At 52.1% G+C, this 17,568-nt stretch overlaps 1 protein-coding gene across 2 annotated transcripts in view; it reads left to right on the top strand.

Annotated features, from left to right (window-relative positions):
• Positions 1–17,568, top strand: part of ADGRD1 (adhesion G protein-coupled receptor D1) — a 103,491-nt gene that overhangs the window by 63,729 nt on the left and 22,194 nt on the right. For both annotated transcript variants that reach the window (XM_081037209.1, XM_081037210.1), the window contains 5 exons: positions 2,505–2,578; positions 7,126–7,249; positions 12,190–12,293; positions 13,665–13,776; positions 14,493–14,646. In XM_081037209.1, coding sequence (XP_080893335.1) covers positions 2,505–2,578; positions 7,126–7,249; positions 12,190–12,293; positions 13,665–13,776; positions 14,493–14,646 — 568 coding nt within the window. The remainder of the gene's footprint in view (positions 1–2,504; positions 2,579–7,125; positions 7,250–12,189; positions 12,294–13,664; positions 13,777–14,492; positions 14,647–17,568) is intronic.

Here is a 17,568-nt window from a genome sequence, read left to right as displayed (position 1 = left end):
CAGATAGCACTTCTGGGAATGTTCCAGACCTTCTTCCTTGGAGAATGGTACACAGCCTTCCTTCCATTCGGTTGCAAACTCCAAACACAGATGGAGGCGAGGTGCTTTTCCCACGCAGGAGCCGGGCTGGGCGGGGCCTGGACGACCCAGGGCAGCAGATTCCCGGTTCTGGGTGCGACCTTGGCTCAGTGTCTGCCCTCCACCCTCTGACCACACACGCTGGGCTGCGTCCGGCTGAATGTTATATCCCCCTTGATGAGCGCAATTGGGGTGTAGTCAGGGGGTGGGGACTTGAGCCTCTGAGCTGGAGGCGGTGGGGGTGACACGTGGTCCCTCTAGCCCCGGCTTGTGTTAGCCTTCCGTTTACATGGTGCGAGCAACACACAAACGCACCTGCTGTTAAAAATGACACGTAAAGCTGTCCTGGAGGGCATGGGTCCAGGCGCAGGAGGCCTCACACAAGCGAGGTGGGGTCCCACCAGGTTTCTATTTGTAGCTTTGATTCTGTAGGGTTCTTGTATCACAGTTTCCCCCACTGGTGACCTTCCGTGGCACAGACAGGGCTGTGTCTGAGCAGGAAGTCACAGCCGGCTGAGGCATCCCGAGGGGACAGAGGAGGAAGTGTCCCTCAGCTTTCAGTGGGTCTCAAATCCTTGTGCGTCGTCACCCGAAGGGCTTCTGACACCCAGGGGCTGGCTCCCACCAGTTTCTGGTTCATGCGGCCATCCGACCAGCCATTCCAGGTCCCGCGTGGTGCTGGTGGGGTCAGGTGTGGAAAACCTCCCTCCTCAGTGGACACGGAAGGGGTGCCAGGCACGGTGTCCCCAGGTGGCATGGCGGATGGCGTCAGGTGTCTTGGCCACAGACTAGAAAAATGGATGAGAAAAGAATGAAGGCTCAAGGTCTTAGGGGTTTTTTTCCATGGACTTTCTAGATCCTGAAGTTGTGTCGCTTGGGCTCCCCGAGTTTCTTTATGGGGTTTGAGATTCAGTTAAGCCCACTTACCTGACCCGTGTGGGCTCAGACAGTGGGTGGCCCAACTGGCTTCTCACTCACGTTGTCCTGCCGTCAGCGCCAGGCCCATCTGTTGGGATGGACGTCTCTTCAGGGGCCCTTCTTAGGAATCAGAAATCACACCTTCCCGCCTGTAAACTTACATTTCCTCCGTAAGTCACACACAAGTGGCTCTGAGTGCCCCACACAAGCTGCCATGTGCTGGGCACAGCAGCGTTAAGACAGAGAGGGCCCCTGCCTGGGAGTTTTATTCTAATGCGGGACACAGATGACAGACCGACGAAATGGAAGAGGCCTGTGGGAAAATGGAAGAGGCCACAGGAGAGAGCGATGGGCTCAGCCTCCGAGGAGGTGACAATATGAAGGATTAGAGGAACTAGCCACTGTCGGGGGAAGAATGTTCTGGGCAGGGGCTGCAGGGTTTTCAGGCAGTTTCAAGAGACCCCACAGTGTATTAAAATAACTTAAGGTACTAGAGGAAGAAAGCAAGAGGTAGGAAGATTCCATTTTGCCAAAACATCAGCGATGGACAGTGTTAATACGATTGTAAATGCCATGGGTAAGATCAGAGAAGATTCTAGAATCAGGAAACGATGGAAGAGCCCTCTGGTTTTGTGGGAGGCCCGTCTGGGTTGCCACAGGCTTGCCCACCACCAGGGAAACAGCAAAGCTTACATGTGTGAGTTAGAATAGCGCTGAGGACAGAGACGTCATCACTGCCCATCCTGCAGAAAAGAACGGCGGACGAATGGCAGCCCTCAGACGAGGGGCAGTGACGACTCATGAGCGGCAGGGTTTGCAGATGGGAGAATGCTCCATGTTCTGAGCAATTAGAGGCCGGGAATCAATTAGACGCCATTTGTCCTGTGAACAGCCCTGGTTTCTGTGGAGCTGCTGGCTCCCCGAGCTTCTTGGGGACAGTTCCTGGAGGGGTGTCTCTGTGTCTTGTGTAGGACAGAGCGGCTGCTGCCATGTCCCCTGAGCTGGCATCCAGGAATGTCCAGGATCAGACGTTCCATGACTTGGGAGATAGCGGTAGTTCTAGGAAGTGGGTTGTGGACTCTTGCTCATTCTTCTGTCCACTCATTCAACAAATATTTAGTAAGCGCCTGCTGTGTGCCAGGCACTGGGGTAGAGCCAGGCACTGTGTGCACAGCCTAGAGGGGAAGATGGCAGACAAACCAATCAGTAAATACGCAACCTGTGCTGCCTGGGGACCAAGGCTAAGAACCTGTAAATAAGAGGGCAGGGCCTGCAGGGGTGCGCGTGGTTCCACATAGGCCTGAAGGGCTCTCTGAGGAGACCTGAAGGGAGGGACGTTGTCTTGAGGGAAAAAGCGTTTGAAGGGGAGGGCCAGCACGTGCCAAGGCCCTGCGGCAGAGGCCTGGACCACAGCAAGGACGAGCTGGAAAGTCAGTGGCTGTCACTTCAGTGTCGGGAGCCTGCTCCTCCGGCGGCATCACTAAGGGTGTCGTTTTCTCTCATTTCAGAGTAGGAGACAGTACAGCGAGGCCACCAACCAGAGTAACCACGTCTTCCTGTACTGCGCCTTCCTGGATTTCAGGTATTGTCTGCATGGGAGGCTCCCGGCCAGGGCAGGGGGAGGCTGGGAAGGGGCCGTGCCACGTGCCTGGCAGGTGTGCACAGGCCAGGTCATGACCACGGTCCCCCATTTCTGGAAGCCACACGGTTGCCTGCTCTGTGAGTCGGGAAACGACACTGGACACGAAGCAGGTCACATCAGGATTTACTAGGGACAGCCTCTTAAAGCCCAGGTGACCTTCAAAACACTGACCCTGTTCCGCAGAGGCACTGAGGCCGCAGGACGGGTGACGCTGTTTGGAGAGCACGGTCCCTGCTGAAAACCCTGTGAGACCCCGGCCTCTGCCGCTCAGCCTGGACCCAGGGGCGTCCCCCACCTCCCTCCCTCCTGACCCCATTCCGGCTCACCTGCTAGGTCTCACCTGCCCACCTTCCGGGCCTTCTACTGACATCATTCTAGTCGTGATGCCCACTGCCAGTGGCTCCACACTCAAAGCAGGGATGGAAAACAAGTGCCCAGGGGCCAGGGAGGGGCCATCAGTTACCATGAAAGAGAACTGGGCATGGGTGGGCTGCGGGCAGGGCGTAGGGCTCATGGACCCTCTCAGCTGCTCAGGTCTGGCCCTGTGCCTCGTTCCACGTGGGGTCCAGGCCCAGTGTTGACAGAGCTTCTGACTGTTGGATTTTCACGTGAAGCGTGAAATGCTACAGAGGCAGCAGAACACACCTGGGGCCTCCAGATCACACCCCACCTGACAGCTGCTCACGTTTCCTGTCACCAGGGCTCCCACACAGGCGGTTTTCCTCCCCTGTACCCCCCAGAGCTGTGCTGCCTTTGCTGGCGAGGCCCCACCCATCAGAGAACTGGGAGGCTCAGGATCCTAGACTGGGGGGGCCAAAGGGCGTTGGCTGATCCCCCTTTATCTCTGCTCCATGGGTGGTGGCGATTATGCACCCGGTCCTGCATAATGGCCAGCAAATACATTTTGTGTTTTTGTCTTCCTGGTGGAGTGGCTTTCTCTGGCTGTGGCCTTAAGCAGTGCACCCCTCCTGCCATCTGCAAAAGGGATTGATGGCTCTGTGATTTCAGGGGTTCTACCTGGGCCAAGCTCAGCCAGTTGTAGCCCATTGTTTCTAAATTATGAAAATTTGGAAGAATATTCTTTTAGAAAAAGTCATCCTGATTTTGGGGGCACTGCTTGTAGAGAAAAAAAAAAGTATGGCTAGAAAAGGGGAAACAGGATTTGGCAAGAACCCAATGGCATTGTTGGGTTTTATTTTTGAAGAAATTTTAGGAACAAATATTAAGAACAGAGAATAATGTAACACATGCAGATACCCATTGCCCCAAATTTATAACTATTAGCAGGTTTATATTTTTAAGAGTAAAACTACCGAAACATCAGAGATGGTGTTAAATGGCACTGTGACCTCCTGGCCTCAGTTCCCAGCCACCATGGGGGAAACAGCCTGGGTGTCTTCCCTGTCCATTTTCCCAATTGTTATTTAATAGGATACAGTTTACATTCAGCAAACCCACACTTTTGTTACACAGTTCTGTGAGCTTTCACACATGAACGTGTTTGTGTAATCACTGAATCAAGATGAGGAACAATTCCATCAGCTTCAAAGAGCCACCTGTGTCCACCTGTGGTCGCCCCTCCTCCACCCCTAGCTCACTGGGTTTATCTATTTCTCCTTTGCGTTTTATCGGGGTTTTTAAAATGTATTTTGAAGCTTTGTTCTTAGGTGCATGTATCATTAGGATTGTTACGTCTTCTTGGAAAATTGGTCCTTTTATCATTATCCAATGTCCCTTTTTATCCCGGGAAATATTTGTTGTTCTGAACTCCACTGAGTCTAATGTTGATGTAGCTATTCTGGCTTTCTTAATTAGTGTTTCCATGTTGTATTTTTTCCCATTCTTTTATTTTAGTCAAGTTAAATCTTTATATTTAAAGTGGGTTTCTTTTAGAGTGCATATGACTGGCCTTGCTTTTTTTTATCCAATCTGAAAATTTCTGTTTTTAATTGGTATGTTTAGATCGTTTATATTTAATATAATTGTTGGTGTGCTTGGATTATAATCTACCATCTTGCTAACTGTTTTCTAATTTTCTGATCTTTGTTTCTGATGTTCTCTTTTTCTCACTTCATTTGGATTGGGAGGTATACTTTATGATGCCATTTTATCCCACTATTCACTTCGATTGTGTACCTCCTTTTAATTAGAGGTACAGAGTGTGTATCTCTAATTCATCTGTGTCTGCCTTCAAATAGTGTTATCATTTCACATATATTCTAAGACATTACAATAATCTTTTTACAATTCCTTTTGACCATCCCTCGTGCTATTCTTGCCATACATTTTCGATTTATAGATGCCATAAATGCATGATACAATGCTAATAATTTTGCTTTAGGTAATTAGCTATCTTCTAGAGCAATTAAAAATAAGAAAATAATAATTGCATATTTTCCCTTTGCAGCTGTTTTATTTCTTTGTGTAGATCCAAGTTTCTGTCTGGTATCATATGCCTTTAACTTTTCTTGTACGTTCCCGAGTTTGTTTGTCTGAGAAAGCATTCTCTTTCATTTTTGAAAGATATTCTCACTGGACTTAGAATTCTGGGTCATTCTTTTCTAGACTATACTTTAAGAAATGATACAAGCAATCTGCAACACTTTATTCTTTTAAAAAGTAAAACATCATAAACAAACACACATCCCAAGGACCTTTATGTCTTCTCTCAGTCTCTTCCCCTTTCCCCAGCAGTAACCACAATGTGTGTGGGGGGGTGGGGGGGTGGGGAGTTGAGTGTGTTTTCTCAATAATTTAGGTATTATTTTTTATTTGTGTGCAAAGGAAATATACAGTACTGTTTAGTTTCACATTTCTGGCATCATTCCCAAAGTTTTGCCTTCTGCCCACAATTCTTTTAACCAATGTCCAGTATTTTATCATATTTGTCCATGCATTGTTTTACTTAGACTTCCTGGGTCACAGGCTCACCCACGTTTTCTCTGTAATGATATCGCGTGGCCTGGCTTCTGTGGCAGATTCATTTATGCACAGGCTGGGGGGCGCTTCTTGTTTTCATGGCTCCCTGGGAGTAGATCATGTGACCTCTGCAGAGGTAATGTCATTTAGGGCTAATTAAGGCACTCGTTGTCACACCTTCATGGCTTCAGCTGGGAAACGTGACTTTCATGGTTTTAATTCCCAGCCACCCTTTGCATAGCAGAAGGTGCAGTTTTTGTCCCCGTGGCTGTGTTTACCTAATTCAGTGCCTGTTCATTTCCAGGTCACCTTCTAGTTGAAGTATGGCATTCAGACCCTCAATAGACAGACAAGCGCTATAAATAACACAGCAGCCGGAGCTGCTGACTCTGCTCAAGGGCCTGGGAAAATTAGATCAAAAGGGATGGTGGGGGAGGAGGACGTGACCCCACCTTTAAGTCCCTTTCCTTCTGACATGATTTGTAGGGTTCTGCTCCTCTAAGCTGGCAGGTTCCAGTGGCCCTGGCTGTGCTCCCTGCTAAATGCCCCCACTCCCTGAGGAGGGCAGACCTTTCACCATGCAAACCACCCTGAAGCTGCAGTCCAGAGTCCCAGCCATCAGGCTCCGTGCCCACCCCCACCCGAGACTCACCCAGAGTTACAGTCACACCACGTCCTCATAGGGACACTCTCTGCCTCAGGGATGAAGGTCAAAATGCCGCCAGTGTGTGTCCCCTTCCCAGAACACCAGCAGCAGCAGTAAAGGGCTGAGCACTGGTCACCCCATTGGGACGCATGTCCACGGCTGGCATCTTAGTTAAAACTGAACATAAAACAAAGAGAAGCCAGAGCCCCTTCATTTCTTCAACTTTACAGGAGCTTTTCCCCCCAGGCCCCTGCCAAACACTGCCTTTGCTGATGATGCAAATTTGCAATTTCCGGGAAGAACCACTTAAACATCTTTTGTTTTTTTAATTTGAAAATCTAGAGAGATACAGAGAAGGACGCTGTCATCACTGGTGGTCTCACCGTAAGGATTAAGCACAGTGACCCTTTAAGCATTTTTGCTTCAAGTTGTTTGGGTCTAGGTTTATACTTTAAGGAATAATACAAGTAACACACCAATACATTGTTCTTTTAAAAAGTGAAGCATTATAAAAAAGCAAATCTTTCCCATCTTATTCTGATCTCTTCCCCTCTCTCTAGAGGTAAGCACTCTGGGGAGTTTCTCAATAATTTATGTATAATTTATGCTTATGTTCGTAGAAAATACATGGTCTTCTGTTTCGCGCGTTAAACATGATAGTACGTTCTGTTCTGTGTTTCACCCATGTTGGTGCACGTTCTGTCACATTTGTACGTCCCTTGTATTGATCCAGTCTCCAGGGAGGATGGACACTTCATGTTCTCACATGTCACCTGTCACTCAGTGATCGCCCCGACGTGTCCCTGTGCCTGGGGCTCAGAAACGCCCCGGAAGGGGCTGCTGGGCCGGCAGACTGGGACACGTCAGGATTTAACAGATTTGCTCCAGGTGTTTCCACTGACCACTTGTCCCATGTCTGCAGCTCCGGAGAAGGGGTCTGGTCCACCCAGGGCTGTGTCCTCACAGAAGGGAACCTCGGCTACTCCACCTGCCACTGCTCTCACCTCACCAACTTCGCCATCCTCATGCAGGTGGTCCCGCTGGAGGTAAGAGCCAGGCGTGGGGGACCCAGGCCCCAAGAAGGTACCCTTTGTACATCAGGCTGCAGGAAGGGCCAGAGCGATACGTCTTCCCCAGCAGTGCCCGGGGGGGCTGTCAGCCTCAGGGGCCAGATGGGGGAGTGGCCGGGGGCCGCTGGCCAGGAGGACCCCATGGTTAGGGACATCTGTGAGGCTCTGCTTATTGGCAAAAGAAATCTTTGCTTCAGGTGTTATCATGGCCCCCAGACATCCTGGGGCAGCTCCCCCCACCCCCGCAGGACCCCATCCCTCTCAACGAGTTGTGTACAGACTGGAAGGCAGGCTCTGCAACTTGGGTGGGTGTCGTGGGTGGTGTGGGGGGCGCACAGCGTAAGGGAGGCAGCTGAGTGCAACAAGCGAAAAAAGCCTGAGCGCCTTGTTTATAAGTATCATCTGTCATCACTCAATGTAGGTGAACAGATTTAGACAAACTGTGGGTGTCTTCATGGAAGCAAACCATTTCTACTCATTGCCAGGAAAGGTCAATTTGAAATGGTTTACAATTTCCCATGCTAAAAACGAACATAAAAAAAATGGAGGCAGTTATCACAGAAGACACCAGGTCCGAGGCATTTAGAGAATTAATGAAAATGGCAGGAGAGGCCTGCGCCCCCCCCCCCCCACGTCAGGCCCGTGTCTTCCTGAGCTCTGCCTTCTGGTGGTGAGACCAGGGCTGGCGTGGGGGTGGGAGAGGGCAGCGGGACAGACGGAGTCCAGAACAGACCAGAACAGACCCTGGCACCGACCGGCACCCCCCTGGGAGTCTCCGCCCAGAACTGAGGGAATCAGGAAGCAAGGTGAGATGTAGGCGTCGAGTAGAAGGCCCTTCACACCCTCCCCTAGAGAGGAAGTGGAATGGAGGAACACTGGTGAACACGACACGAATGATTTTGTAAATCCCGCCCGACACATCCACCGAGGGAGCCTGCACTGTCCTGTTGGTGGAGGAGATTGATCAGGAAATAACCTGCGGCTACTGAAGGATGAGTTACAACTGTGCCAAGATTTGGATGGGTTTCCATGTGAAAGGGGCAAGATGGGAGAGAACAATGGTGGACAGTCCCCGAGGCCCAGCCGGTGGGGAGGGCTGGGCAGGGGTGCTGGGGCCCCCCCAGGGCAGAAGCCCCACGAGTGGCTGTTCTCTGTCCTGGTGGCTGGCCCCAGCTGCGGCCGGTTCCCTGCACTGGCCACCCGGGGCTGCTCCGGTGGGCTCCATGGGCCACTGTCCTGGGCAGGGAGCAGGACCCAGGCATGGGCGGGCGGAAGCCGGAGGGGGGTCTGGCAGCCATAGGGAAGGCAGGTCAGTAAGACCGAGTCGCACGCCGTGGTCTGACCTGGGCCAGTGGACATGCTTCACTTGGCCCCCAGAGGTTTAAAAACATAGTTGTCAATATTTCGAAACTCCGACGGATTATCTAAAATTTTGGATTTCTGGTTTTCTTCAATGGAGAAGGCTTCCACGCCTGCCTGGTGATGGAGCGGCCACTGCCCCCTGCAGGCGGGTGGGCTCAGTCCCCACCACCGCCGTGCGGCCCACATCACGTCTGCGTCTGCGCCGTTGTTCTGATTTTAGGAAGACAGTGAAATGTTTCCTGTTCTTCTCTAGGCAGGAAGATGGCGTGTTCACCTAGGGGGACTCTTGTCAAAAGAAAAGGAAGATACATTCCTTTTTGGAAGGACAGCCCCACTTGTTTGGAGGCAGCGCGCTCCCAGCTGGCCTCCCGTGTTATAGTAAATGCCGCTCCAGAGGCATTGGAGTCTGTGGTCTGTGACTCAGAGCAGCCATGTCCTGAAACAAACCCTGGCTTTTCTGGGCTTTTCTCAATCTAGCTGTGGGCTGGGAAAGGCAGGGCACCACTGGGGCACAGACGCCTTCCCACGAAGGGAACTGTGGTGTGTGGGGGGAGGGGGTGTCCCGCCTTCACAGGACCCCCTCCCCCACCCTTCAGGGCTACGTCCACTCGGCCCCTGACTATAGGACCCGGCCAGGTGCAGCCACCTGAAGCCATAGAGCCCGGCTCTGCCTGCCAGGGAGGGCGCAGGCGGGTGTTGCGTGCAGCCCGACACAAGAGGGGAGCTGGTGAAAGGCCCCGCCTGGGAGCTGCACCTGTGTTCCCGTGGCTGTAGCACGAGCAGGCCGGCCCACGCAGCCGGTGCTGGGGGCAGCTTCCCTCCTCCGGGGTTTCTGTGTGTGCCAGTCACTTACTCATGCAACTTCTGACATGCTCTGTCGTCACCCCCCCACACCCCAGCCTTGGGTACCGTCAGCAGTGGGTCCCACCCCACCTCTGCTATCTCCTGGGCCCTGTCCCCTTCCCCAGTGGCGCCTGGCTGTCACTCAACCCTCGGCCCCCCACGACTCCTTTACTGGGGTGACTGTAGCCAGAGGAAGGCAAGTCTCCAACATCTTTTTAAGGATGTAGGAGCCAAGTGCTGTGCTCCCTGAGGGCCCATGGGCACCAGTCCCTCCCCCCGCCCCCAGCCAGCAGCCAAGAACCTCACCTGTGTGTCCTGGGCGGTCGGTGCATTTCTGTCACCGGGACGTGGGAGGCACCTGCCGCTGGCCTGAGGCACGGGCAGGCCGGCTGGGCTGCTGACAGATCTGGAGCTAGTGAAGCCACCACGTGGCTCGTGCTGTCCAGGGGCTGGAGGACAGAAGCGCGGGTCAGCACTGGTCAGCGTGGGTCAGAGCAGCTCCGTGGAAGGGTGACCCAGGGCCTGGAAGGCAGGAAGGCCCAGCCTTCCAGAGCCGGTGGGCGGGGGAGGCACAGGCCCGGGAGCAGCCAGGGGCCACTGCTGCGTGCTCCTGCCCTCTCACGTGTCCCCACTTGCCCTTCACTCTGATGTCTGAGGCTCCCTTGACAGCGGGAATGAGAGCCAATGAGAGACGGGCACTGGAGGTGAGCTTGTCTGTCGGCTCAAAGCTGCTGGCGTTGGCTGTGCCCTCAGAGTCCCTGTGCCCTGTACCCCCCGGCCCCCAGGCAGGCCTTTCCTGGTTCCAGCTCTGCCAGCAGCCCAGCCTCCCTCATGTCACCCCCTCCCATCGTCCTTCCATCCTACAAGCTCGGAAGCTCTCGCTGTGGCTGTTCTCCGGGCGTCTGGCCGACGTCTCTGCCTTTCCGTGCTTTCCCACTCCTCCATACCTGGTTGACCGGGTTAGGTCCCCCTCCAGAGTGACTAGGAGCGTCTTGCTTTGCTGTCTGGCCCCTCCTGGCAGACTGACTAAGGCGGTGAGGCCTTGGGGAGCAAGGGTACCTGCAGAGAGGCCCCTGGGGAGCGATGTGTGCTGAGTGGCCCCGGATACAGAGGACGGGGCTCGGGCCCGGGGGCTGGAGGTGGTGGAAACGGGAGACATGGAGACACATATGGACACATGTGGATACATGTCGGCAAGGAACTGCCTGGGCTCGGTGATGGGGGCTCTGAGGTGAGAGGGGCGGACCGAGAACGGCTGAGATGGAGAACTCAGGTGCAGTGTGGGAATGTGGCCCTAGGGACAGTCACCAGCCTGCCTGGGCCAGAACCCCACAGGCTGTGTGTCTGCAGATGGGGAAGTGTGGGGCAGACCTTGGGATCCAGCTGAGAAGGGCGCTGGGGAACACACTGCAGACCCCCACCACCCAGGGGACTTGTGGAGGTGACCGGCTAGAGGCAGGAGGTGACAGCTGAGGGCCACCCCCCACGTCTGGGCCCACGGGGCCAGGCTTCCTCCCGGCCTCCACTCAGTCAAGGGTTTAAAGTGGGGACGAGGTAAGTGGCAGTGGTCAGAGGCGAAAGCTGTGACCCCCACAGGCTCAGCAGCCCTGGGCCCAGCTCCCCCGGGACCACCCACCAGTCATGGCTCTGACGTGTGGCCTCCTGGGTCTGCAGCGTGCCCGTCGCCCAGACTCCCTGCCTTTTCTTCCTCGTTCTGTCCCAGTGACGAGGGGAGAAGGTGGTGTCTGAGGCGGAGACCGGGGTGTCCTGGCCAAAGGCGGAGGGACCTCAGTGTGGGCGATGGCACCTTCCAGCCAGGTCCCTGGTGTAGACGCAGCCGTAAACCGCAGTGGGAAACACAGAGCAGCGACCTTGCAGGACAGGCTGGGGGAGCTGGTGTTTGAGGCGCGTGGCTCAGGGAGCGTGGAGCTCGCGGGGGCCCAGCGCTGGTGTGTGTGACCTGAGACCCCAGCTCCTGCAGCTGAGAGGGCTGCCGTTTGGGGTTGCGCAGTTCCATGAGCAGTGGCTTCTGTCACCGTCCTTTGTGGCTTTGCCCCTTAATTTACCACGTTTGATTATGGTCAACGGTGACAGGGATAGTAGCAAACTCCCACAGTACCTCTCACACGGCACGTCCTGTGACCCCGAACAGGCCTAGTCACGTTATACACACGTTGGTGGAGTCCCCACCGCGTCCAGTGAGTCGCACGTCCAGGCCATCAGCTGGGATGTGTGCACGCCGGGACTGGAACCTGGCCGATGGCGCCCGGGACCGGCTCTTACGCAAACCCAGCTCCTCCTGTGCGGCTGTGGACACACTGCAGTCTAGACAAGGAGACGTGTCCACCGCGGGGATGGGGGTGCGCCCGGGCGAGGCTCCCGTTAGGAGGGAAGGATTAGCAGTAGTACGTGAGGCTGGCTGGGTGGAGGAGTCTCAGGCTTGAGGGAGCCGTTTGGAGCCTTTGAAATGCACAAACCCAGTGGCTAACACCCAAGGACTGGACGCCTACCCGTGGCAACAACAGGACATTTGAAGGAAGAAGCAGGACCTGGTGGTCACCACACACTCATGGCCTGGCATTCAGCCGTGCGTTAGCCCCGAGCCTTTCCAGCCTGCGCGCCCACCAGGCGGGGGCCGCACGAACCAGCGCCCAGCCCCCACCCAGGGCCCGGACCTGCCGCCTGACCCCTGTGCTCTGCTTCCCGCACAGCTCACGCGCGGACACCAGGTGGCGCTCTCGTCCATCAGTTACGTCGGCTGCTCAGTGTCCGTGCTCTGCCTGATCGTCACTTTGGTCACCTTCGCCATGCTCTCGTGAGTCACCTTGCGTGTCCCCCCCCACCTCCCTGCTGGCACTTGCACTCGGGAGCTGGAGAATGCCCCGGGGCCCCTGAGGTTCTGTACATCAGCCACTTTTCATTTCGCGACATGAGGCGCAGGGAGGGGCCCCGGGGACTGGGGAGAGGAGAGGAGAGGAGGGCTGTGCAGTGGGGCGCAGCTGGAAGGTTCTGGAAAGGTCCCTGACCCCCGGGGCCTTCTGGCCCTTGGACCGGCCAGTGAGAGCCCGAACTAGGACTTCCCCCCAGGACGTCGAAGTGGACGCGACGTGTGGGGGCTGAGCGCTGGGAGGGGTGAGGTGTGAGGGCGCTGGGGGGGGCACTTTCCAGGAGGCCCTGCCCCTCCCCTCTGAAGCCGCGTGGTCTGGTCGGAACTCAAGGAGCCCCCGCACCCCCCTGAGCGAGGGGACAGCTGAGTCCCTCTGTGGCCTTTCGGAAGGGGGACAGGGAAATAAAATGGGAGATGTGCCTCTTGATGGACAGCTGTGAAGCCACACCCCCTGGGCCCCTCCCTCTAGGGCTTCCCCTGGGGCTCCTCCTGGGGTCCTGCGTCCTGCCCTCACCTGCTCTGCTGTCCTGAGGACCTGTCACCTGGGTGGTTACGTGACTGGGGGGGGGGGTCCAAGCTGCTACAAGGTCAGCAGGGGGAGACCAGCAGTATCCCTGCGCCTCACCCACTGCTGCTGTCATCGGGACCCAGGACCTTTGGGACAGGGCAGGTGTGCATGAGGACAGATGGGGAGGCTCTGGGGAATCCCAGCCAGGGAGGACGGGACGAGTACACGTCTGGAGGGGCCACGCCTTATGCTCGGGACAGTCAATCTCTGACCCCTTGGTTCCTCTGCTGTTTGCTCGGCATGGCCCCCCACCCAGGTGTGGTCAGCTCTGAGGACACAGCTGTGCCCGAGACATCGACACGTCTGGTGGGGCCCAGCAATGACTAAGGCCACAGAGGCACGAACACGCCTCACAGGTGGCAGTGTCAGGAGATGATGGTTTAGAGAGTGGGGAGGTGGAACCCCTTCAGGGTGGGGCCTGGAGCTGATCCCAGAGGAACAGCTGCTGTGGAGGCCCGAGGCTAGAGCAGGCTGGGATGTGTGGGCACCAGAAAGGGCACTGAGAGCAGGAGAAAGGAAAGGACTGTGTCCAAGCAGCAGGCAGGTCAGGCCAGGCAGGGCTGTGTGGCTGCAAGGGGCTGGGTGGTTTCCAAGAGCAGCAGGGAGCCTGAAGGTCCAGGGCCGGAGGGACGGCACCTGGGCCAGCTTCACAAAGGCCCCTTCGGAGGCTCTGGGAGGCGTGTGCAGCGGCCGCCCAAGCCTGGGCCTCAGTCCTGCCTGTCTGTCCTCAGCTCAGTCAGCACCATCCGGAACCAGCGTTACCACATCCACGCCAACCTGTCCTTTGCGGTACTCGTGGCCCAGGTTCTGCTGCTCATCAGCTTCCACTGCCAGCCGGGCACAGTGAGTATTCTCCTGTCCTGCTGGCCTCCCTCTGCCTCCACTGGGGCTGGTCCCTTCTCCTGCTGACTAGAATGCTTCAACTCAGAATTCAGATATATCCCCCCAGAAAGCCCAGCCGTGGTTCCTCCCAGGAGACAGAGAAGATGACATGCAAGTCTGCTTTCTCTGCTCAGCATCTAGGTAGCCAGCTAACACCTTCCAGTGGATGAACTGAAAGTTCTAGAACCTACGGTGTAAGCCATGTCACAAGGCTGCTTCCTCTCTGTCTCTCAACTCCCTTCCCAGCCCCGCACACCCCCCTCAGGCTAAGGTGACTTCCCAGGCCCAGGTGCCTGTCCTCATGTCTGGAGGGAGGGTGGAAACCTTGCTCCCCGGTGGCCCCGCCCACCCTGGAACCCACCCCATTGGACCAGATGGGTCATGTGCCCACCTCTGATCAGAGGATGAGGATATTTAGGCTGATTGGCGGTGCCTCAACCCACACCCTCTGGAACCTATCACTGTGCCTGGGAGGGGTCCTGGAGCAGGGACTGGTGACCCCTGAGTCACATGCACAGATCCTTCAGACTGGAAAGGGAGCCGTGACTCAGGAAAAAAATGAGGCACCGTGACCAGAAGATGCCCCCAAAAAAGGTGCTGGGAGGCTGAGACCACAGGAAACGCCCCCTGCACCACCCAGGCAGACCTCACCTTCGACCTCTCCGCTCCGACCCCAGGTCCCGTGCCAGGTGCTGGCCATGCTCCTGCACTACTTCTTCCTGAGTGCCTTTGCCTGGATGCTGGTGGAGGGCTTACATCTCTACAGCATGGTCATCAAGGTCTTCGGCTCAGAGGACAGCAAGCACCTGTACTACTATGGGATAGGATGGGGTAGGTGGGGCTAGGATGGGGTGGGGTGGGTGGATGGGAAGGGATGGGATGGGGTGGGATGGGGGGATAGCGTGGGCTGGTGGAGTGGGATGGATGGGATGGGATTTTCTCTTCATATTGTCCTTTGCAACTTGAAGAGGGCAAGACAGAAGGAGAAGTATGTTGGCCAATCAAAAGCAAAGTCTCACATCATTGGAAAACACTTCCAGCATTTCTGACTTATTTTGGTGATTTTTACTAAGATTGACTTATTTATTTTATTGATTCTCTCTATTGTTTTTATTATCTAGTGCAATAATTTCTGGTGTAATCTTCATTATTTCTTCTCTTTTGCTTGATTTTCATTTAGCATGCTCTTCTTTTTTCCAGTACATTAAAGTGAAAGTTTAAGTTATTAACTTGAGATCTATTTTCTTTTTAAATATAGGTGTTTTAGCTATAAATCCCTGTAAGCATTACTTTATCTGCATCTCATAGGTTTGGTATGTGTGGCTTCATTTTCATTCATCTGAAAGTATTTTCTAATTTGCTTTTGGATTTCTTCTTTGATCCGTTGATTATTTGTAGCGTGCTGTTTCATTTCCACATATCTTTGAATTTCTCTTTTTTTTCTATTATTGATTTCTAATTTCATTCAGTTGTAGACAAGCAGCATACTTTGTAAAATTTCAGTCTTTATAAATGTATTAAAATTTGTTTTATGGACTAACAAATGGCCTACCCTGGAGAACATTCCATATACTCTTGAGAAGAATATATATTCTGCAGTTGTTGGATGAATATTCTGTAAATGCCTGTTATTTCTAGTGGTTTATAATATCGTTCAAGTCTTTCATTTCTTTGTTGATCTGTCTAGTTGTTCCATTCATTTTTGCAAGTGAGGTATTGAAGTCACCAACTATTATTGTTGAATTGTCATTTCTTCCTTCAATTCTGTTAGTTTTGCTTCATGTCTTTGGGGCTCTATTGTTAGGTATGCCAATGTTTATAATTATGTCTTCCTGGTGGATTGACACTTTTTATCATAAAATATCCCTCTCCATCTCCAGTAATATTTTATGTTTTAAAGGCTATTTTATCTGATGTTAGCATAGCCACTCTAGTTTTCTTGTGGTTGCTGCTTGCATAGTATATCTTTGTCCATCCATTTACTTTCCACTTATTTGTGTCTTTGAATACAAAGTGTGTCTTCTGTGGAAAAGACAGAGTGAGATCTTGGTTTTTATAAAATCCAGTCTGACAGTCTGTGCCTTTTGATTAAATTGTTTAATCCTTTTACATTAAATATTATGTCTTATATAATTGGATTTATACCTGACGTTTTACTCTGTTTTCTATGTGTCTTTTTGGTTCCTCTATTTCTCCTTTTCTGCTTCCTTTTGCATGATTTTACCACATTTTTTGAGTTATTTTCTTAGTAGTTGCTGATATGTGTATATATATATATATATATATATACACACATATATACATACATACATACATATATGTGAATGTATTTCAGATTTATGATGAATTATACTGAGATATGGAAATGCCACTTCTCTACAGCTCTTTTTCCCTTCCTTCTTACTACATAGTTATTGTTATATAGATTACATCTGTATATGGCACTACTGAACAATACATTGTTATAATTATTGCTTTATTTCATCTTATGTACTTTAAAGAAGTTGAGAGAAGAAAGAACAAGTAAATTTTCATAGAGTTTGTTATATTATCCTTCTTATTTTCTATTTCTGAGTCTCTTAATTTCTTCCTGTGGACTTGAGTTACAGTCTGGTGGTGTTTCTTGTCTCAAATACAGCTTTGCTATAATCTACTTCTCTTGTGTTATCATTGTCAAATACATTACATTTCTATATTTTATAGGTCCAGCAATACAATTATATACATTTTCATTGTATACTGTTGCTTTTAAATCAGTTATAAGAAAAAGAGGGAGAAGAAATATGCATCTATCCTATCTTTTATAGTTACATAATTTCCTTTACTAATGGGGTGTGTGTGTGTGTATGTGTGTGTGTGTGTGTGTGTGTGTGTGTGTTGCCTGGGGTCATTTTCTTTCAGCCTGAAGAAGTTTCTTTATTTCTTGTACGGCAAGTCTGTTAACAACAAATCTCTCATTTGTTGTTTATCTGGAAATATCTATTTCATCTTCACTTTTGAGAGATAGTTTTGCTAGATATTGTTTCTTGGTTGACACAGTTTTTTTCCCTTTGATTATGTCATCTCACTGCCTTCTGGTTGCATTGTTTCTTATGATAATTAGTCTCTTAATCTTACCAGGGTCCCTTGTACATGAAGAATTATTTTTCTCTTGATTCTTTCAACATTTTCTCTTTGTCTTTTGTCTTCCAACATATTTATTCTGATGTGTCTGGGTGTATATCTCTTTGTGTTCATCTTACTTGGAGTCTGTTGAGATTCAGTCTATCTTCAAGTTCACTGATTCTTCTGACATTTCAGATCTACTGTTGAGGTCCTCTACTGAATTTTTTGTTTTAGTTATTGTACTTTCCATTTCAGTTATTTGGGACATTAGATGGAGGAAGGGAGTTCTGATCTCTCAGCTGTTCTTACCTGGAGTACAGCTTCTGCAACACGGAGCTGAGGAATTGAGAAATGCTGGCAGCCTGCCCCCAGGGAGATATTGTGGCTCTTGGTTGGGTGTTGGGGGAGAGGGAACCCTGTCTTCTTGGTCATAAGTGTCTGAAGTGGTGCTTTCCTCATGCTGAGCTGGGCAGAGAGGAGGGTTGTATCTCAACTGTCTCAGAATCTTTGTTCTTATCAAGAGTTAGTAGGATTTCTTGAATAGAGTTTTCTTAATTTGCTGTATGCTCTTAGAAAAATGTATGGAGACTTTAAATGGTTGGGCTTTTTTTTTTTTTTAAGGTAATTTTCACCAGTTAAGATTGTCTC

This window comes from Rhinolophus hipposideros, assembly GCF_964194185.1.
Source record: "Rhinolophus hipposideros genome assembly, chromosome: 24".
Lineage (NCBI taxonomy): Eukaryota > Metazoa > Chordata > Mammalia > Chiroptera > Rhinolophidae > Rhinolophus > Rhinolophus hipposideros.
The sequence above is the reverse complement of the archived record's forward strand: the minus strand, read 5'-3'. Positions and strand labels throughout refer to the sequence as shown.